Source organism: Arachis ipaensis, chromosome B5 (genome assembly GCF_059453495.1).
Source record: "Arachis ipaensis isolate K30076 ecotype BB chromosome B5, ASM5945349v1, whole genome shotgun sequence".
In the NCBI taxonomy this organism is placed as follows: Eukaryota; Viridiplantae; Streptophyta; class Magnoliopsida; order Fabales; family Fabaceae; genus Arachis; species Arachis ipaensis.
In genome coordinates this window covers 150,992,630-151,015,590 of record NC_142440.1, presented here as the reverse complement: position 1 = coordinate 151,015,590, position 22,961 = coordinate 150,992,630, and the positions used below count along the sequence as shown (strand labels likewise).

Sequence of the window (22,961 nt, the reverse complement as noted above, 5' to 3'; positions counted from 1 at the left end):
TCTCATGTATTGAAATCAATAACATATAACATGGGAGTCCTTAGATTAAATTCAGGATAATCATATAAGGAATTTAGACATCTGTCTTTGGTTAAATGGAATTGACCAATTCTTTTAAGAAATTTTCAATCAGTTGGGGGCCAAGTTACCATCAGAAATATTGTTCACAGCACACATGTGATCCAATACTTCAATTTCTACGAGAGTAAACATTAAAATTGGTCTCTAATAAATTTTAGATTAGACACCTTGTTTTTCAACAGATGTTTTTTTTTTTTTGTATAAAAGTCTTCTGGTTTTACTCCTATTAAACAAATTGATTTTTTCGTCGGTTTCAATCAAATTTTAAATATGGATATTGGACAAACAAATTTCTAATATAGATTCTATTATAAAATAATTAAGTCTTAAAAATATTATTATAAGATAAACCAGTTTTTCCTCGAAACGACAAACGAACTAATATGTTTAAAGAGAGTAATTTTTCAAATCTTTTAGAAAATAAAATTTGTTGATAAACAAGGTATTTGATTTGAATTATTTAAGATACATTTGGATATTTACTCTTTCTATAATTATACATATAGTTAATATTCAAATTCGTTTCTTAAAAATAACTTATTCTATAAATTAGTCTCCAAAAAATTTTTATAAGAATATTAGTTCTTAAAAAATATAACTACAAATCAAATTAGTCACATTTTTAATATTTTAATGATATAACAGATCAATATATGATGAGGATGAGGATATTATGGCTATTCTCCAAATTCAGAATGAAGTATTGGCACAAAAAAGAAGGCAAACAAAACAGAAAGAGAAAACAAGAAGGTGCCGCCCTAAAAATCGAAATAAGGTGTATAATAAAGTTTTTAAATGATTTTAGTTTGTGGAATATGAGGGGTTTAGGGGATGTTGGAAAGTGGAAAATGGTAAAAAAATTTAAGAGTAAAAATAATGTGAATAAATTAGAATTGATAGAGACAAAGAAGGAGGTGATTTCTAAGTTTGATGTAGTGCAATTTTAGGGTAATGATGCGGTGAGTTTGGAATTTGTGGGATCGGAAGGTACTTCTAGAGGTTTATTAATAATATGGGATGTTATGATGTTTAGGTTGATTAATTGTTATAAAGGGGAGAGATGGTTGTGTATAGAAGAGGAATTGACAAACAATAATTTTATTTGTGCTGTTTGCTTGGTGTATGGTGCGCATACAAGGGAAGAGAAGCTTGCTGTGTGGGAAGAGTTGAGTTTTTTTATCTAAAATATGTCAGGTTCCTCTTTGCTACATGGGTGTCTTCAATGAGGTTGTGCAGTTGGAAGAAAGAAAATGTGCTAGTGTGTTAACAGCTTTATCGAACTGCTGGATATAGAGCTGAATGATCGTAAGTTTACGTGGTTCAGGGGGTCAATCGTGCAGTCAAATTAATAGAATATTAGTGAGTTTTGTTTCATTGTTATCATTTGGAGCACTTGGTTGAAAAGGAATGACAAAATTTTCAGAAATTAAGAATCAAGTGTTGCAGGAGTAGTTAACAAGTCGATTAAGAGTTACAAAGAGTAGAGTGATATTTGATTTTTTGGGTTGTTAATGGCTTTTGTCGAAGATAATTAAGAATTAGTTTATTTTATCTGTTTAATACTTTTCTGTTGAGACGTTGATGCCCCACCTTACTGTGTTGAGCTTTTTATTTAAAAAAAAAAAAACAAACGGATCAATATTACGTATGATCAAATTATTGGTTGACATATCATGTCTTAAAATTTTTGCGATTACTAATTTTTGACATGTGATATTAATTTGATATATCATAATGTCGTGCTATATTTAATATACATAAATGTTTGGTAACCAAATAAATCAACAAAAAAATAGCCATAACTTGCCTTATTTAACATTCATTAATTGTTGCGACAATTAATTAATGCTAAATAAAGCAAGTTCTGACTATTTTTTTTGTACTTAGCATTACCCTTTAATATAACACATTACTATCTAACAGAACGACTGATTTAATTTACGATTATATTTTTTAATGTTTAATATGACTAACAAGCTTTTTTGAGAATTAATTTTAAAAACAAATTATATTTAATGGATAAATTTGACCATTAACCCGTATACATACCATGAGAATGTTTTGACTTTTGATTGCTATGGTTGTTTAACCAAGGAATATACAACCAAAATCAACTTGCAGCGGCAACATGCCAACTATCTTCTGGTCATTCATTTCCTAATAACCCCGTTTAAACTCATACTCCATTCTATCATATTCAATAATGAATATGATTTTAATCTCGCTTAAATTTAAGTTCATGTATTATTTAACGGTGGAAGAAAAGTAAGTTGACTATTTTAAAGCATGCATCTACACATATCATAACATGTGGACATGCCCTTTTAACCAATCTGTTTTGATGTGACGAATACCTTAACCATGGCCACAACTGTATCAGCATTCACCACACGTGCCTATAAAGAATTGAAACTATTCATGTTACTCTTTTGTCTAGTTGCAACATCTTCTTGTATACTTGTCGCCTAGTAACAACAAAAAAGTTCCAACTCATTTCCTAACAAAACCTTGTACGAATTGCAAACGATAGTGCTAAAGAAACAATAAAAAGTTTAAATTCATCTTTATTTAATATTTATTAATTTTAAAAATAATTAATAAATATTAAATAAAATAAATTTTAACTATTTTGACTTTTTTTTTTGTTATAAACTATTTTCAAATTACAATTGATAGTGCATTAGTGCCCGTCAATTTGCGCATTTCACTTTCCTTATTTACCAATGTAACAAAAATGATATTGGTGAAAGCCTAAAAGGAAAAGATAATGCTAGGAAGATAAAAAATACAATAAAAACTTATCTTATTTAGTATTTATTAATTATTGCAACAATTAATAAATATTAAATAAGGTAAGTTATGGCTGTTTTTGTCTAATTTTTTTATTGTTACCAAACATTTAATAGAAGTAAATATCTCTTATTGAAGTTATCTCTACAAAAGTATGTGAGAAAAAATAGTAACTTTCTTTTGGGTGCTATTAATTTACATGTTACATTACTATCATCACATTACACTCGTATCACTTTGATGTCTTCACCGTAAATGACAAGTTCTCATCCCATTACCCATCTTAATTTAAATGAGATAGAGATGAAGAAGATAATTGGCAAATAATAATTTAAAACCTGAAGAAGTACATTTAAAAAGACAAGTAATTAAAAAGAGTAAAAGACTTAGGTTTAGTTTAATAAAGTTTTTAATTTTTAAAAATAGTTTATAAAAACTAATTTTTAAAAGATGATTTTTTAAAAATTGTAATATTTATGTTTGATAAATTAAATTAAAAAGTATTGTAAAATAAATAAAGAAGATAAAATAAAGAAGTAGAAGACTTTAGTATTAATATTAGTCAATATAATTAACTTAATATAATAAAGATAATTTATATATCTACTAATATATATAGTAACTTATTTGTAAGAGAGAAAGAAGAGAACAATATATAAAAGAGAGAATGATTTTATTGTTTTTGTTGTGTATCAAAAGTCTCAACCTATGCTCCTATTTATACATGTACAAAGCTTCACTTTTTCAAACTATATTAAATACAGTCATTCTTGAGAAAATATATCTTATGAAAAATGGGCATCCACATAAGATGTGATAAGAAATTCTTATCACAACACTCCCCTTAGATGATCATTTAGGATTATTGCCTCGTTAAAACCTTACTAAAGAAAAACTCAGTGAGAAAAACTCTTAATGAAGAAAAAAGAGCACAATATCCTTTAATGATGGGACTGCCTCATTAAAAACCTTATAAAAAAAAACCCAATGGAAAAAAAACCTGACTAAGGAAAAAAGAGTACAGTCCCCTCTTGTCGACATCATTTAATGTCTCGAAATCGGCGCATCCCAATCTCATGTACCAATCTTTCAAAGGAGGATTTTGGGAGTAACTTTGTGAATAAATCTGCCAGATTGTCATTTGAGCGGATCTGTTGGACATCAATTGTCCTTTAATTTTGAAGATCATGAGTGAAGAAGAATTTGGGAGAAATATGCTTTGTTCTATCACCTTTGATATATTCGCCTTTAAGTTGAGCAATGCATGCTGTATTATCTTCAAACAGGACAGTTGGAGCTATCTTATGATTAATCAGTTCACATGATGACAGAATATATTGGATCAAACTCTTGAGTCAAAAACACTCACGACTTGCTTTATGAATCACTAGTATTTCAGCATGATTAGAGGATGTTGCTGCAATTGTCTGTTTCGTGGACCTCCATGATATAACTGTACCACCATATGTGAATAGGTATTCTGTTTGAGATTTCCCTTTATGTGGATCAGACAAGCAGCCAGTATCTGCATAGCCAACTAGTTGTGACTTGGATCCATAGGGATAAAACAATTCCATATCAACTGTTCCATGAAGATATCGACATATTTGCTTGATTCTACTCCAATGTCTTCTGGTTGGAGAGGAACTATACCTTGCTAGTAAATTCACAGCAAATGATATATCAGGTCGTGTATTATTAGCAAGATACATTAGCGCTCCAATGGCACTAAGATATGATACTTTAGGACCAATGATATCTTCATTCTCTTCTTTAGGACGGAATTGATCCTTCTCCACATCCAAAGATCTTACGATCATTGGGGAACTCAAGGGATGTGACTTATCCATATAAAATCTTTTTAAGATCTTTTCTGTGTATGTCGTTTGATGAATAAAGATCTCATTTTTTGTATGCTCGATCTGCAGACCGAGACAAAATTTAGTATTTCCAAGATCTTTTATCTCAAACTCCTCTTTTAGAGTTTTTATAATTGTTGGAATCTCTTCAAGAGTTTTAATGATATTTAAATCATCAACGTACACAGCAATTATAATGAATCCAGATGCAGATTTCTTTATGAAAATACATGGACATAGATCATCATTCTTGAATCCATTTTTGGCAAGATACTCAGTAAGACGATTATACCACATTCGTCCAGATTGCTTTAGACCATATAAAGATCTTTGCAATTTGACTGAGTATAACCCTTGCGAATATTCATTGGATGGTTTAGATATCTTTAGTCCTTCAGGGACTTTCATATAGATATCCCGATCTAATGAGCCGTATAAGTAGGCTGTTACCACATCCATTAAATGCATATGCAATTTATGATATGCAGATAAACTGACCAAATAACGCAATGTTATCGCATCCACTACAGGGGAATACATTTCTTCATAATCTATACCGGGCCTTTGTGAAAAATCTTGTGTCACAAGTCGGGCTTTGTAGCGCACAACTTCATTTTTCTCATTTCGTTTTCTCACAAATACCTACCTGTATCCAGTAGGTTTTACATCTTCTGGTGTACGGACTACAGGTCCAAAGACTTCACGTTTTGCAAGTGAGTCTAATTCAACCTTTATGGCTTCTTTCCATTTTGGCCAATTATTCCTTTGTCAACATTTTTCGACTGATCTTGGCTCAAGATCCTTACTTTTCATGCATGATATTTAATGCCACATTATATACAAATATTTCATTGACAATTGTCTTATTTTGGTCCCATTTCTTTCTGTAAAGATATAATTTATCGAGATCTCGTCATTTTCACAATTTTCAGGTACCTGAACGTCTTCTGGCGTTAAAACTATATCAGAATTTTGGACAACTGCAGGTGTCTTTACTATGTCTTTTTCAATAGGAATAGTATTTACCTCTTTTCTTTTTCGAGGATTTTTGTCTTTGGAACCGACAGGCCTGCCACGCTTATGGCGTGAATTTACTTCAGTGGCTACTTTTCCTACTGGGACATCAACTCGAATTGGGGCATTTTTCGCTGGTATATAAGATTTGGTTATCCTCTTTGTATCGAAAAATGTATCAGGCAATTCATTTGCTATTCTTTGCAAATGTATAATCTTTTGAACTTCTAGTTCACATTGCCTTGATCGAGAATCTAAATGCATCAAAGATGATACTTTCCAATTAATTTCCTTTTTAGAAAGCTTATTCTCTCTCCATAATGTTGAAAATTTTGATTCATCGAAATGACAATCCGCAAACCGGGCTTTAAATACACCTCTAGTTTGTATCTCAAGATACCTCATTATAGAGGGAGAATCATATCCAACATATATCCCCAATTTTCTTTGGGATCCCATTTTTGTGCGATTAGGTGGTGCAATGTGAACATATATCGCACACCCAAATATTCTTAAATGGGAAATATTTGGCTGCTGGACAAAAGCTAATTGTATATGAGAGAACTGATGGTAACTCGTTGGCCTCAAACGAATAAGTGCTGCGACATGTAAAATAGCATGCCCCAAACCGAGGTTGGGAGATTTATTTTCATAAGTAAGGGTCTAGCAATCAATTGGAGGCGTTTAATAAGTGATTCTGCTAACCCATTGTGTGTGTGAACATAAGCTACTGGATGTTCAACACTTATTCCATTAGCCATATAATAAGCATCAAAAGCTTGGGAAGTAAATTCACCAGCATTATCAAGACGAATTACTTTGATTGGATTTTATGGAAATTGTGCTTTTAATCGAATAATTTGAGCCAGTAATCTCGCAAAGGGCAGGTTGTGAGAAGACAATAAGCACACATGTGACCATATCGAAGATGCGTCTATTAGGATCATAAAATATTTAAAAGATCCACTTGGTGGATGAATAGGTCTACATATATCGCCTTAAATCCTTTCTAGGAATTCAGGGGACTCAAATCCAATCTTTACTGGTGATGGCCTTAATATTAACTTCCCTTGAAAACATGCAGTACAACAAAATTCACTAGATTTAAGAATCTTCTGGTTCTTTAGTGAATGTCCATTGGAGTTTTCAATAATTCTCCGCATCATGGTTGTTCCTGGATGACCCAATCGGTCGTGCCAGGTTATGAATTTATTTGGACTAGTAAACTTCTAGTTTACAGTGACATGTGATTCAATTGCACTAATCTTGGTATAATATAACCCAGATGAAAGTGAGGGTAATTTTTCTAATATAACTTTCTTATTTGAATCATGAGTTGTGATACATAAATACTCATGATTTTCCTCATTCATTGTTTCAACATGATATCCATTTCGGCGAATATCTTTGAAACTCAATAAGTTTCTCAAAGACTTAGTAGACAATAGTGCATTATTTATTATGAATTTTGTTCCTCCGGAAAACAAAATTATAGCTCTTTCGGAGTCTTCTATCACATTACCTGAACCAATAATAGTATTAACATACTCTTCTTTTGGCACAAAATGGGTAAAATATATGTCTCTTTTGAGAATAGTTTGAGAACTTGCACTATCCGCAACGCATACATTTTCATTATATATCCTTGCCATTTTTTTCAAAGACAAATAATAATAATAAAATGAGTAGTATGCACAGTTAAATTGAATACTTGATCGGAATTATTTTTCTAAGAAATAGTGTACATAAAAATAATGTCATATACTAAAATTTTATTTTAAAACTTGACACATTTAATGATTTCAAAATCCATTAATATTTCATTATTTATATACATCACATTTAAAACTTAAATACATAGAAAATAAAACTTAACAATAAGTTCTTTACATTATTTATTTACATGGATACTTAACAATCCCACATATTAAATTATTCCATTATTGATCAAATGACCAATATTTCCTTTAGGATCCTCAAAGAAATCAGATACATCATAATGAGTGGTGGAATTTTCAGCATCATTTGAAACAAAATTTGTTTCCTTCCCTTTGTCGTCCTTTTTCAAAGATACTTGATAAAGATCGACTAAGTGTCTTGGGTACGACAGGTACGTGACCAATGGCCCTTTCCACCACAACGGGAACACTTATCGTCTGTTGATTTATTTTGCCCAATATTTCTTTCTTTATCCCACTTCTGGTGAGATCATTTCTTTTGAACATAATTCATTTTCCTTCCATAATTTTTCTTATTACTAAAACCTTGCCATTTACCTCTTCTGGGGGTAATGGTTTGCCGCATTTACTTCAGGAAATGGGACAGCAGGGCGCGCTTCGTAATTCTTTAAGAGCAACTCATTGTTGCGTTCAGCAACAAGAAGGCAAGAAATTAACTCAGAATATTTTTTAAATCCTTTTTCTCGATACTGCTGCTGCAGGAGCACATTCGAGGCATAGAAGGTCGAAAAAGTTTTCTCCAAGATATCTTTTCCCCACATAATTTCATTCGTGAGGTGATTCAAAACATTGCAGAATTATATTTATTTATGGATTTAAAATCTTGTAGACGCAAGTGCGTCCATTCATATCGGGTTTGAGGAAGTATCACCATCTTTTTATGATTATACCTTTCTTCAAGGTTTTTCCAAAGATCTGTAAGATCTTTTAATGTGAGATATTCATTTTTCAATCCTTCGTCAAGATGACGATGAAGAAAAATCATGGCTTTGGCTTTATCCTTTTGGGATGCATTATTTTCAGCCTTAATGGTATCTCTAAGATCCATTGAATCAAGATGGATTTCAGCATCTAATATCCATGATAAATAATTGTTTCCAGATATATCAAGAGCATTGAATTCAAGATGAGAGAGCTTCGACATAATGAAAATTTGTTACCTGAGTCTTCTTAAAAATTTGATCGGAGTCTCATGTTGATAATGTGTTGTAAAATAAATAAAGAAGATAAAATAAAAAAAAACAGAAGACTCTAGTATTAATATTAGCCAATATAACTAACTCAATATAATAAAGATAATTTATATATCTACTAATATATATAGCAACTTATTTGTAAGAGAGAAAGAAGAGAACAGTATATAAAAGAGAGAATGATTTTATTGTTTTTGTTGTGTATCAAAAGCCTCAGCCTATGCTCTTATTTATACATGTGCAAAGCTTCACTTTTTCAAAATGGACATCCACATAAGATGTGATAAGGAATTCTTATCGCAACAAAAAGAGCTTTCAATAAATATATTAATATAAGCAACAATAATTGCGTTTAGTAAAATAGCTTTTAAATTTTAAAAATACTATAATACACATAAATGTAAGCGTTAAATTTAAAAATTAGTTAACATATACAAAGTTATATTAGACTTTTAAATTTTGAAAAGTACAAGTCAACTTTAAAAAGCTCTACTTTAGGTGCTTTCAAAAGTACCTTAATCTTTTAAAAACTGCAAGTACAAGCATATGGTCTTTAAAAAGTACAAGCACCTCTTCGAAAAGTTTTACCAAACCAACCCTTAAAAAGGGTATAAAACATGGTGAATACCTCACATATATACCATCTTAATGTGAAGTTGATAGTTGAGACATATTAGATAATAATTTAATTAAATATATCAAATTATTTAATGATTTTCAATTAATAACTTTAAATAAAGACAATTATATATGAATTTTTACGATAAAAAAATATTATTTAATTTAATGTACTTATAAAACGTTTTAAATAATCTTTCAATCACATCCTTTTTTTAAATGATCATTCATGTGATCAATATAAAAAATAGTTATTTTTAGATTTAATTATTTTATTGGTTTTATAGTTTCACCAAATTTACAATTAAATTTCTATATTTTTTCTTTTCAATTGTGTTCTTATACTACTTTTAATTTTATAATTAGATCATTTTCATGTCAAAAATGTTAAAATTAATAGAATATTTATTCTAACAAACACGTGGTCAAAGATCTAATTAGGTTTTTAATTATGAATACCTTTAATTTACGAAAAAATATTCAATTAATTCTAATATTTTTTATATTAGGAATGATCTAATTATAAAATTAAAAGTAATGTAAGAACCCAATTAAAAATAATAAAATTATAAAGATCTAATTACAAATTTAATAAAATTATAAAAGCTAACAAAATAATTAAACTTTATTTTTACTAATATACTTTATAAAACGGCTTTAGCATCAAAATTAAATTCATAAATATATATTTTACATATTTTTTGAAATCTTATATTCTTATATATTAAGATAAGAATATGCTGAAAAGTCTAGTGTTTACATTTTAGTTTGAATCAATTGTGAGTAAAAAAGTGAATTTGATCTAAATAACGAGTTAAAATTTGAAGTGGATTTGTTAAATTTAAGTTTTGAATCCGATCTAATTTTAATACTTGGATTGCATTAGTTTTTGTTTGATAAAATACTTTTTTTTTTTGAAGTTTCAATCATTATTTTATTATAAAAAACAAATGAATAAAAAGGATTAACAATAATTTAAATTTGAATGATTCCAGTTTACAGAGTAAATGGATTCAAATTGATTCCATAATTTATTCTGTTGTAACTAAAATAATTATCCCAGAGAGTATAGATTTAACAATTTACCATTTGGATGGCGAAAGCTAGTGCACTCTAGGTAAAGTAGAAAGTGCAGCACTCTTTAAAAGTTAACCTGCTATCAAAAGTAATTAGGTAAATTAAATTTATTTATTATTGTTATTTTTTTTTTGTCATGGGCTGAACAAACAAATCGGCACTAACAAGAAAAACTAATTCGCTAGTTTAACACAGGACTATCTTTACACCAGAAAAGTACTAAGAAAAATTTGATCGACTTCCTCCGTTATTCTGTTATTGTTGATGTGATGTCTTCAAGCATTTTCACTGTTTTGTTTGCTAGCAGGTGCTTTCACTATTGTTCTGTCTAGCCACAGATTTTGACGCTCTTGAACCCACCACATTTCACATCTACCATAAATGGACCTTCAAAGCCCGAAAAATTGCTGCCATAGAAAAGGAAGAAGCTGTCTATCGCCGCTGCTGGTTGGCTAACTCCAACGTAAAACTGATTCTGTAGAAGAACCCTCTATGAAGGCGCCATGATTCTCAGATGACAACGCAATCAAAGCACAAAATACATGACAGTTACAACAAGTCTATTATCTTTTATTTCAAATAATCCTCAACGTGTACGTAATAGAATGAAAAATTAAAATACAATTATATTTAAACAATTATTTGTATTATTTTTATTAATTTATTCAAAAAATAATTAAATTTTGAAGCTAATTGATATAAAATATTACATATATAAAACTAAGAAAAATTTTTATTTGTATAAAAATGAGCCTAATAAATAATTATTTTATTTAATATATAATTAAGAGTATTTCTTTCTTTGCCAACGAGTTATAGTTCAAATGACATAGTCTCTATATTCACCTAAGAGTTGGTAAAAAAAAAAAATACTTTTTTTTTATTAACTTTTTTAAACATTAATTATTTATTTTACATACAATATAGAAATAAATGAATATAATATTTATTGAGTAGAGGCAGTTACGTAAAAAAAATTATTGTCATAGTATTTGAACAAAAAAAAAAGTATTATTTTAAGAAAAACTAATAATATATTTTAATAATATTCTTAATACAAAATAATAAATTTTAAATATTTTTTTAAATAATATATATTAACTAAAATAATATAATTATCCCAAATAATATATTATAAATATAGTAAAATGACATATTTCAATAAAAAAATTGTTAATAAAAACTTATATGAATTTTTGTTTCGCACAAAATAAAATTATTATATGTTTGTTTGCTTTTTACGTTGTATATATGTTTTCTTAATTAAATTAGTATAATACAAAATCTTTTATCATTTTGTTCATATTTAATGTTTTAATTTTGTTTCTCACAAAATAAAATTATATATATATAACACAAAATTTTTTATCATTGTGTTTATATTTAATATTATAATTTTATTTCACATAACACAAAATTTTTTAGCATTGTGTTTATATTTAATATTATAATTTTATTTCACACAAAACAAAATTTATTTAAATTTTAATATTATATACATAATATATATTTAATATTATTTTTTTTAAGATTCTAATATATCTTTTTTTCTAGATTTAGTACATGAATTTTCAACTTATTTTTTATGTATTATTTATTTTAATTCTAAAGTCCAATAATTTTTTTTACTTGTTTTTAATATTTATATACTATTTTTTTATTTTGAACTTCAGCCCAATACCTGAGATTTACAAAAAAAATCTAAAACTTATCAAAAAATGATTAACCTGATTAACAGATTACCTTTTTAAATCCAAACCATTCAAATAAAATATAATAAATGAAGAGTTCAGATATAGGAATTCACAAGGTGTGCAGCACTCCATACTTAGCAAGGAGCATTTAAGGATGAGCCCCATTTGGATTAGATAAGATAACTTTTAAAATTTAAATCTTAGTTTTAAAGTTTAAATCTTAATAAAATGAGAATTATAAAAATAATTTCATTAAAAAACTACAAGTTAATTTATATTGATTACTTCAAAATTAATCTCTTATATTTCTTCATTATTTTAATAATAGTATTCACACATTAAATATTTTTTACACTGATAAAAAAAATATGATTATTATTATTATTATAATATTATTTTACCAAAGATAGAAGACTCGAATCCGCAACCTCTTAATTGAGTATAGGGAGACTATGTCATTTGAGCTATAACTCATTGGCAAAATATGATTATTATTAATTAAAGGAAAAAATGTAAAAAATATTTATATGAAAATAAAGTGTATTATAAAACATGAAAACATAGGCGGCATCATCAGAAATCAGAAAAAATAGGTGCTTCTGGATTGGGGGAAGTGGGTAGAAAAACCCCAAAAATATCAACAAACTTCACTTCTTTCTTTTCCAATTCCCACTTCCCACTTCCCACTTCCCACGATCGATTTCAATCTATCTTCTCTGTCTCATCTCATTCTCATGTGCCCAATTCAACCTTTTCCACTGTTATCTCAACCTATAAATATTATTATAGCTTTTTAGTTCCTTCCCTTTCTTCTTCTTCTTCATTATTTTGTGTGTGTAAATGGCACATGTTGTTGATGCTATTCGGTTATTGCAATTCCAACCTCTTCTTCTCCTTCCTTCAACCCTCAACACTTCTTCCAACATCAATAGGGCACTCTCACTCTCACTCTCTCCCATCGCTTCTTCTTCCTCTGCTTCTCTTGCCTCTGCAGCTCCCAGAAAGCACTTGCTTTCTTTCAAGGTAATCAAATTATGAATACCCTCTTTTTTTAACCTTCTCTTGGCTTTGTCTGCATTGGAGAATTATGAATTTTGTGACTGAATTGCTGGGAAATTAAGTACCTTTATCTCACCCCATGTTGTAGATTTATGAATTTGTTAATTGTGTTATTCAAATTAAGTAACTTTATGGCACCCCATGTTGTAAATTTGCTCAATTATGCTCCCACGTTGAAATCTCAGGAGTTAATTGATAAAAGTTAACACAAGTAAGTTTAGGAGAATTCCCTTTTTTTTTGGGTTTTGGTTCATAGTGTATATCTTTGCACATTACTATGATCTTGCATGCTCCAAGCTTAAAAATGCTGCACCATGCGTTGCGTATTGAGAGAAGGCTTCTTTGAACTGTTATGGTGTTCTCACTTTATTATGTGATGATCTTACTCTGTGTAAAGAATTAGAGATGGCCTATGAATTCTATAGTATGATGAACTAAACTATCACATCTTTATGTTGTGAGTTTATCTGTAATATGATCATCGATGCTAATTTTCAAAACATTTCATTTACTATCAGAAATCAATGCTAATTTTTTGTTTGTTTATTTCTTTTTTTCTTTTCATTCGCCTTTGGCTTTTTTATTGACTGGGAGTTTATGTGTAATATAAGTTAAATATTTTGTACAATAGCTTAGAAAGTAACTCCTTTTTGTGAACTGACTACTACTATATATATATACATATATATTGACAATTTTTGTTATTTGCTACTCTTTATTTCAGGTATGTGCAAGTGTTGCTGAAACTGGTCAACCAAAATGGTGGGAAAAGAATGCACCAAATATGATTGACATTCACTCCACGCAAGAATTTCTGAATGCTTTAAGTGGAGCTGGGGATAGACTAGTTATTGTTGAATTCTATGGAACTTGGTGTGCATCGTGCCGAGCATTATTCCCCAAGGTCTCTCTACTTCCTGAACCTTGCCTCCTTTTTTCATTCTAATATTTTAGCTTCTAGATAATTTTCTCTTTTCGGTAAAAGCAGCATAGCACTTAGGATTACATTATGGAAATTATACAAGTGGTAAAATTATTATTGGCCAATTATTCATTAATCATAGAAATGTGAGCATTTTTTAAAATTATATTGAGCATTAGCAGGTCTTGTAAATCTTAATTAGTGGATTGTTACTTTGAACACAAATAAGATAGGGTCTAGAGTTCTCGCTGACTTGTAACTGGCTGTGTCTGAGATATTGTCTGTTACCATCAAACAAGGATTAATACAGGTTATGTGAATAGCTGATTCATATGTCAATTATGATCAACATGGATTACATGCTTTGTTTCGGTTCCAGGCAAATTGAAACCTTTGAATTTGTTACCAACTTACTGAATACATGATTTTATAGCCATGTATTGACTTGCTTTATGAAGCCTTCCTATTTTCATTTTGCAATACTCATTTGAATCGTGTATAAAAACTTATATGTAAAAAGATAGCTCCTAGTTGTTTGATGATTCATCTTTATAACTCCCAAGAAAGAGTTTGGCTATCCATGCTGACGCTTACTGCACGGCACTCCTGGAAGAGAGGGCTTAACAAAATATCATCCAGTTGTTGCAGAATAGCAGGGAAATATTGATTTATTTAAGTCTGGATGAAAAAATTCAGTACACGACGTAATCAGAATTTTTAACATTTTTGGTTGATATTGTTAAATTACTTCTATAAAAAAAACAAAGTTACTTTTGAATTTCCAAACTGCTGAAATATGTCTCGGATGTCCTGAGTCCTGATGTTTTTTTAAATGGATCTGGCAGCTATGCAGAACAGCTGAAGAACACCCTGAAATTCTTTTCCTAAAAGTGAACTTTGATGAGAATAAGCCGATGTGCAAAAGCCTGAATGTAAAAGTACTTCCTTACTTCCACTTTTATCGAGGGGCTGAGGGGCAGCTGGAGTCATTTTCCTGTTCACTTGCCAAGGTAATTCTTATCATTTAGTTCTAGTTATGTTCTGCATTTATAGTTTGTTTCAAGGGATCAAGGAGCAGTTACCAATTGGTTCCTGTTCTGGACCCAGGAAGGTTCATAATCGTTTGATTCGTGCTATATGGAGAAATAGTCATTTTATTTGCATTATACAATGAATATCTTAAACTCATCTTCCAAGTTGCTAATAATGAGTAGTAGTTTATAAGATACTTGGATTTCTCTCTTTCAACCTTGTGCATGTTTTGCTCAAGCCTAAAGACCCTAGGGTAAATCGAACAATAATTGACCAACTGCAAAATATTTCTTCTGTTCCCTTTTATTTGTCGCAATCGCTTTTTGTGCATCATTGGATATTGTATCGCAGTTGATAATGACGGTGATAGATAAAAGGGAACGGAGGGAGTAATAATGCCTATTAGAGTGCTCAGCTGGTGGAATGAATGAATTCTGAAGAATGATAATTAAGTTTATATAAGCACATAGAATACAATAAAAATACATGGTATATAAGCATAGAGTTTAATTTTGATGCAATAACAGTGTCAAACATTTTACACAGTCGGTCGATCACATCCATTCTTTTGGATGACCATTCACGCAGTCAATGTGAAAAGTAGTTATTTTAAGTTTTTAACTGATACGCCGTTATGTTATTGAATGCACATGTGAAACTGTTTTACACTGACAGTGCATCAGAATTAAATTCATAAACATATATATATGCTCACTCTGTTTTCCTTATGAAGGACAAGAATTGTCTACAAACCTTCTAGGAATATAGTGAGGCAAATATAAAATGATGGATATAGACTTTATAGTTATTTGATATGTGATAGTGAATACAATACAATGCTTTTAGTTTTGAGAAAAAGCTAATGGTTATTTGAACTTTACAGTTTCAAAAGATAAAAGAGGCCATTGAGACACATAACACTGCTAGGTGCAGCATTGGTCCACCAAAGGGTATTGGTGATCTGCTTCTTGAACCTTCCAATGTTCCTGTTCCCAAGGATAGACCAGCAGAACCTGTTTGAAGCATAGGTGCATCTTTGTAATTTATAAGGTGGTTTCACAAAGGGAAAGAAAAAACCCCTCAAAAGAAGGCTGTGATCTAGAGAAAACTTATTGATATGAAGGGATTTATATAAATGTATTCTGTATATTTTTCACTTATTTTTTTTAGAAGGATAATATAGCACTCAGGAGTTGTTTTAACTCTACTTCATTCTTTTTTCCATTCATTAGCTGATTGTAATCAAATACTTGAGAACTTCAGTGAAAATGAATTAAGGATTAAGCTGTATTTAGTTGAAACATTTATTTTTATGTAAACTGAACATCACTTGTTCAGGCTTAGAAATGGGTAATTAATTTATTTAGGCTGGCTTTCTACCTAGCTTAGAAAACATTACTTGAATTTTGGCCAATGAGAGGATGTGTTTTATGAATTTGTTCTTGTTTTATACTTCAAGTTGACATATTCTTTTTATTTATTATTATTAGAAAGAATGTGGGATTCAATGTGGAGGTGTATGTATGTTTTTTTTGGCAAGATAGAATCCGTACACATATTTCTTATAATTGAGTGGTTAATTTTATGTTAGTTTATATTATAACATTTTCATATTGCTTTTTATAACTATATACTAAAATTTACTACCCATGTTATGTGTCAATAAAATCCCATTACCCATATACTTAAAAAGCTTATTCTACTCATGTATTTTCTTTGATTTATTTAAGAATATTACAATATTAGTTGTGATTAATCATATTGGACATTAAACCGTATAAATTAGTAGTGGTGCTAAGGAATTTAGTTAAGGAGTTTAATTTTGATTTTTGATAATGTAAAACGTTTTATACAGTTATGTAATCGTATAACATTATACGATTGAATGTACGAAATGCATAATTAATATTAGTTTTATACAAACTATTCTTACTTTGAACCTTAAATTTCTTTTGAAAGATTATATTTTCTTGTTTTCTTTGTAAAAATTTTAATATCTAAATTTAATAAAGCTTAGTAATAATATTCTCCTACAAAAACGTAGAGATCCAAACATTTGGGTTTGTTATAAACTAATTTGAAAAAGTAAATCACTAAATCAAATACATCCTCATTTTCTCATTATTCAATCTTCAATATTGAATATTTACAAGGAAATGTAAAAAAGTGAGAAACAAAGTAAGCACCTTATGATTCAATATCCATAACCTTATACTCAATCACATCATTTTTCACAGTTCATACAATGCCATCATAATTACCATTATTCCCTGAATTAACCAAAATTTTTCATTCTCCATCATATCTTTCAAAAAATGACAACAACTTATGGAACAATCTCAGAAGAACTTGATGTATCAACACATTCAAGCTTAGTATTCTTTTCACATTCGAAAGAGCGAGTTCAATCGGGTTTAGGCACAACAAGACCATGGAAGGAAATGATCCAATCCTCTCGTCACATGAACCTTCCTCGTTCAATGCTTTCAGCAATCCAAAGGGTCAACACAAACGCAAAGCATTTTCGTGCAAACTACGTGATAATCATATTGTTTGTGCTTTTTCTTAGCTTATTGGGACACCCCATCTCACTGATCATACTAATTTTCATGATGATTGCATGGTTGTTCTTGTATTTCCTTCGAGACACACCTTTGGTGATTCTAAGGTACGAGGTTGATGAGAGGTTTGTTGTGATCTGTTTGTTTTCGGTTACAGTTGGTTTGCTTGTTCTGACAAATGTGACATACAATGTGCTTGTTGGAATGTGTGTTGCTCTATCTCTTGTTTTGGTTCATACTTTGGTGAGAGACACAGAGGATTTGTTCACAATGGATGAAGAGGTAGGGATTGTAACAGCTACAAAACCAGGTGTTAAAGTTCCTCTAAGACAAGCTGCTTCCTCTTCTTTTACTTCATCATAGTACCAAAATTAACAACAAATTCTTTGCCTTTCTTAGGTTATAGATAGAGAGATAGATAGAAAAGATGCCTTTTTTTTATGTCTTTCATTATCCTCATATTTTTGGATGATCACATAATTAAAAATTTTATTTTAAAAAATGTTTTTATGTTTGTATCTGCCTGTGTTTCTATCTTGGTTGATTTGGTAACTAATTGTTTAATCTATGAATAAGTAAAGGGAGCCAATGACCTAAACGTACAATGTGCACAATGGAGGTTTAGGAAGTATTAGAGATATGACCATTAGTGTTACATTGTCTTGTCAGGTTACGCTTTTGAGATGAGTGGTTTCATGATATGGTATTAGAGTTCTAGATCTAAAAGGTCAAAAGTTTGATCCTTGGTGAATCTCAAAATCAGCTTAAGCTTTTGGGATAAGCATTGACTCCCTAGCAGTACTCTTAATCTATTTCTTTAAAAAAAAATATTCCCATACAAAATGAAAGAATACAAAAATAAAAGAGTGTCGCAATAGAATTTCTATATCCTATATATGATATGAATATGCATGCGAGTATAATTCTTCTTTAAGAAGTACAAATGGACACTTACACTTAAATGTGATATGGTATTCAAATACAATTCAATAGTATGAAGTCAATTCATTTAGGCACGAGATTCATATACACGTCTATATTTCTCTCATAAAGTGCCCTCAAGTTCTAGCCTTGTCTTTATGTAACTTGTGATGACATGACTATAGATCCCTTCACATGTAGATCAAATTTCATCAATATTACCTTCCTCGATTCTTGTCTCATATTTATCTCACCTTTACAGAAACAAACCTACCAACTATAACTCCACGGCTGTGAATAGAATCAGCCCCACGAGACTTCGACTCTAACAAGTGGTTAAGGTCTTTATGCTCACAGCTTTTCTTCATAAACTGTGGTGACCAAGCACGGTTTCTACTAGCATTTTTCCTTCATAATCCATGGTAAGCAGCTGCTGTTTATGTTCAAAGTTTCCTAAATGTAAACCGTGACAATCTCCCACGGTTTATGCACAAATTGAAAACTGTGGTTACATACCACGATTTACATAATAACCAAAAAGGACATTCACGTAAACGAATTGAAAATGTTGCATTTGAGTAAAAAATTTTCACAATCATTTTAATCAAGTAAATTGCCCTTTTAAAAATGTTGTGTGCGAAAGTGTAAGTGTGAGTGTGCAGGTATTTGTGATGTTGTAATGTTTAAAATTAGATGTGTCTAATTCATTTGGAAAAAGAAAAAATAAGTCTCAGATCTTAAGACCAAATTAACACCTCTAGATAATTCAACCTTTAATTTTCACTCTGCTTTTCACCAGAAGTGTGTGATCATACAAAAAAGGGAACATTTATCATTGCCTCCATGCCCTTTACACTTTGAATGATTATTAAGGGAGGAAAGAAAAATGCTAATTAGATGGGAATGAACTGTAGGAGGATCCGAAAAACTTACATATACCTAATCATATTCACTCAAGTTACGGTTAGTGGATAATAATGATACTAATTCGAATAATATAAAAGATGCCTTGCAAACAAAATTATAATTTAGAAGCTCTGGCACGTCATACTCCACAAGCCACCAATTGCAATGCAATAAGAGACGTGGTCCAAAAAGTACTAATTTCCCATACTTTAATACCATTATAGATCACAATAAAATAAATAAATAAACACCATGCTTTACTTTTGATAGGATGACACGGATAGCAACTAAGCTATTTCTCTAACTTAACGCTTCAAAAGAAAATAATCACAAAACTTTGAAAAAATGAAAATATTAGAAAATGGATCAATATCAAGAACTTTTGAAGTAAATATTCTACTATGAACCATTTGATTGGATTAAAGTATTAAACACAGATATATAGCTGTTCGGTTGTTTGTTGGATCAGTTGAGGAGAGGTTGTTGGGAATGAGGGTTCGAACCTGAATGCGAGAGCTGAGGTGAGAAAATGAGCTTGTAAATCGTTGGTTGATCAGCGGATAGAGTCACCTACAAAGATATTCCAATGTCAAAATCAGTGTCTATACGATGAGGCGACTAATAATTAGGATTACAATGGCATACCTGGAGCTCTCTCCCTTATCTTCATTCGTCCGAGTGGACTCCTATCTCCTTAGGGCCCAACTCCTTTCATAACTTTTGCCAGCTATCGAGTCTTTCATTGTTCGTGTCACGCGGAAGGGCAAGCGTCCGTTTGTTGGGTCGTGCGGGGGTCGCGTTCAATTGGGCCAGAACAGTGCTCCTAATACGTTAGAATGTGATACGCGTGACTCCGGGTCCCTGGACCACAGCCTCTACTCAACGCAAGTAAGCCATCATTAATTTGGGGGAATGGATCCTCTTCATTGTTAAAAAAAATTGAGGGTGTAAAGTGTGATCTCTAGCCTTTCATTCTTCTCTCTCTCATATTTATTATTGATCCCACTTAAAAAATTAATGGTGAGAGATTACACTTTACTCTCTCAATTGTTAAAAAAAATTGAGAGGATCCATTCCCTTAATTTGGACTTCTAGAGACTTCTTTGCATGTGGGGGTTGCCCCAACGCTCGATTTGAGATCGTCACCTTAATCGTTGTGCCTGGAGCATTAAATGTTTTTTAAAAGAGATTTAAAAGCGTGTGGAAAGACCAATTTTATTCTTAATCTTTCGTACTTCTCCTCCTTCAGTTACAATTATTTTTCCCACTTCATTCTATCATTTTTTTTCTCTTTCTCCTTCTTTCACACAATTGCCCCCACCATTCTTGCAGTTCCTCATCCTTTTTGCCACGACTACTATTGTTGGTACTGCTTGGGAATTTTGCTTTATTATTGTAGGGAACTTGCCATTTTTCTTTATCATTTTTCTTCATCAAAATATTGCTAAGTGACTATTTTTTGTGCCAATTTTGCTCTTGTTTGTCATTGTTACTATATCTCCTTTTATTGTTACCGCTTCTTGCTCTGGTGTCTGTTAAGTAGTTTTTAGAAGAGTACCATAAGTGTCACTATCGTGGTTTAGGCTATGGTAATTTTAGGCTAGAATGGTTTAGTGTAGAATGAGTTTAAGGTTAGGATATTCCTTCCTCCTTGTGATTAATGTAAGTGATGTCTCTCCTGTATATATGGCGATGCGACTTTTCGTGAACCGTTATGTGTGGTACATATCCGACGTGATAAGTACCTCTTCTAGGATAACCGCAGAGGACTTGCAAGAGCCCTGGGACTCAGGGACGATGTGCGGAGGCGGTCCCGAAAAAGCTCAGTTTTTAGTCCTATTCTCCGAGAACTTGTCTAATTTTATAAATTTATCATGTTAACGGTCAATTAAAATATATATTATGGTGTCACTTAATTTTTTACATGAACAAATTTTGACATAGTTAACAACGAAAACGACGAAATAATTAAAATAATTAATTTAAATTTTTTAAAGAATGAATTTAATTTAAAGAATATTTTAAAAATGATTTAAAAAATAAATGAACTAATTTGATCATTTGGCCGTTAAAATTTTATTTTCAAAGACTAACGTGTCTCCTATGAGTAGGGAGGAGATCTTCTCTAATAAAAAAAATTAGATGATATGTAATATTTAATCTAATAATTTATTATTTTATTTTTATTTATTTTTGATCCCACTTATAAAATTAAAGTGAGATGATACTGAATTCTGTTAAATATTAAAAAAATAGAAAAAATCTATAGTATTAAAAAATGGAAAGAATCTATTTCCGTACGAGTACCGGTTTTAACCTTAAAAGTTAAAATCCTCAATTCAGTTTAATAATTATCTTCAGACTCAAGAGATAGTAATATATAGAACGGAAAAGCTCTGCATACAAGCCCTAATGGCTTGTATGCCATACAAGTTCATTAAACAATAAGATCAAAATACGCGCTGCTTCAGGTACGTTGATTACACGCGCTATATAACATCGCCCGTATATCTAACTACCAGATTTAAAATATTTCTTTCCCTTTTCGTTTTCGTTATTTTGAGATTTCGTTCTTCTTCTTCTCCCGCGTTTACCCTCCTTCTTCTCCATTGTTCTTTTCTTCTCCTTTTCTCACTAGCATCTTCTTCGTTTAGGTTACCTTTGTCTCTCTCTGCAACTCCATCTTCGTTTTCTATTTTTGATTTGTTGTTTTTCGAAATCAAAGTTTGATCTCGTTTTGAAGATAATGGATCATTCAACCTCAGATTGTCATCTGAATGCAGGCGAAGTGGATTATGAGTCAGAATCTAACGAAGTCCCTGAGGTTTGATTTACATAGGATTAGTATGAAATTTCTTTCAGTAATTTGTATAGCATTGTGTAGTTGAAAAATTGCTGAACATTACTGTGAAAGTAACACGTTTACGTGAATCTGTCGATTCAATGTATTAGTTGTGATTAATTACCTGGAATTTGTAGCAGACGCTCGGGTGTAGATCAATTCTTGTTTGGGTGTACTTTAGCTAGAAGTGTGGGTGTATCTACACTTTACTGGTTTTTTGTTATTTTAATTTACTTGTTGTTGTTCAGCTGTATTATAACAGACATGATTAGGTGTGTTTTTAGAACTGTATTATATCTGCATGCTGTGTATTTACAGTTTATGGCTTTAAAAGTCATTCTGTAGTTGAGTTGTTGCGGTTAGAGTGTATCGTATTAGACATGATTGGGTGTATTTGAATCATATCTATGGGTGTATTTACAGTTCTGACACGGTGTATTTTGCAGCCTCTCTCAGTTGTTGATGACGAGCTTGTTCCAAAGGTTGGAATGACCTTTACTACCCTTGAAGATGCTGGAAAATTTTACAGGAACTACGCCAAGGCTGCAGGTTTCTCTACAAGGGTTCGGTGCACAAATAGGAAGGGAAACGAGATTAAGAACCAACTGATTACATGTAGCAGAGAGGGAAAATGGAAATCTAAAATATCTCCG

At 30.7% G+C, this 22,961-nt stretch overlaps 1 protein-coding gene and 1 pseudogene across 1 annotated transcript; both read left to right on the top strand.

Moving 5' to 3' along the window:
* Positions 1 to 12,640: 12,640 nt before the first annotated feature.
* ACHT2 (atypical CYS HIS rich thioredoxin 2) lies at positions 12,641 to 16,425 on the top strand. Its single transcript, XM_016348354.3, has 4 exons — positions 12,641 to 13,088; positions 13,849 to 14,028; positions 14,892 to 15,056; positions 15,962 to 16,425. The coding sequence occupies exons 1-4, from the start codon at positions 12,906 to 12,908 to the stop codon at positions 16,097 to 16,099; spliced, it is 666 nt and encodes a 221-aa protein (XP_016203840.1). The 5' UTR covers positions 12,641 to 12,905; the 3' UTR covers positions 16,100 to 16,425.
* A 968-nt stretch (positions 16,426 to 17,393) lies between these two features.
* LOC107641324 (PRA1 family protein F2 pseudogene) lies at positions 17,394 to 18,002 on the top strand (annotated as a pseudogene).
* Positions 18,003 to 22,961: the final 4,959 nt, after the last annotated feature.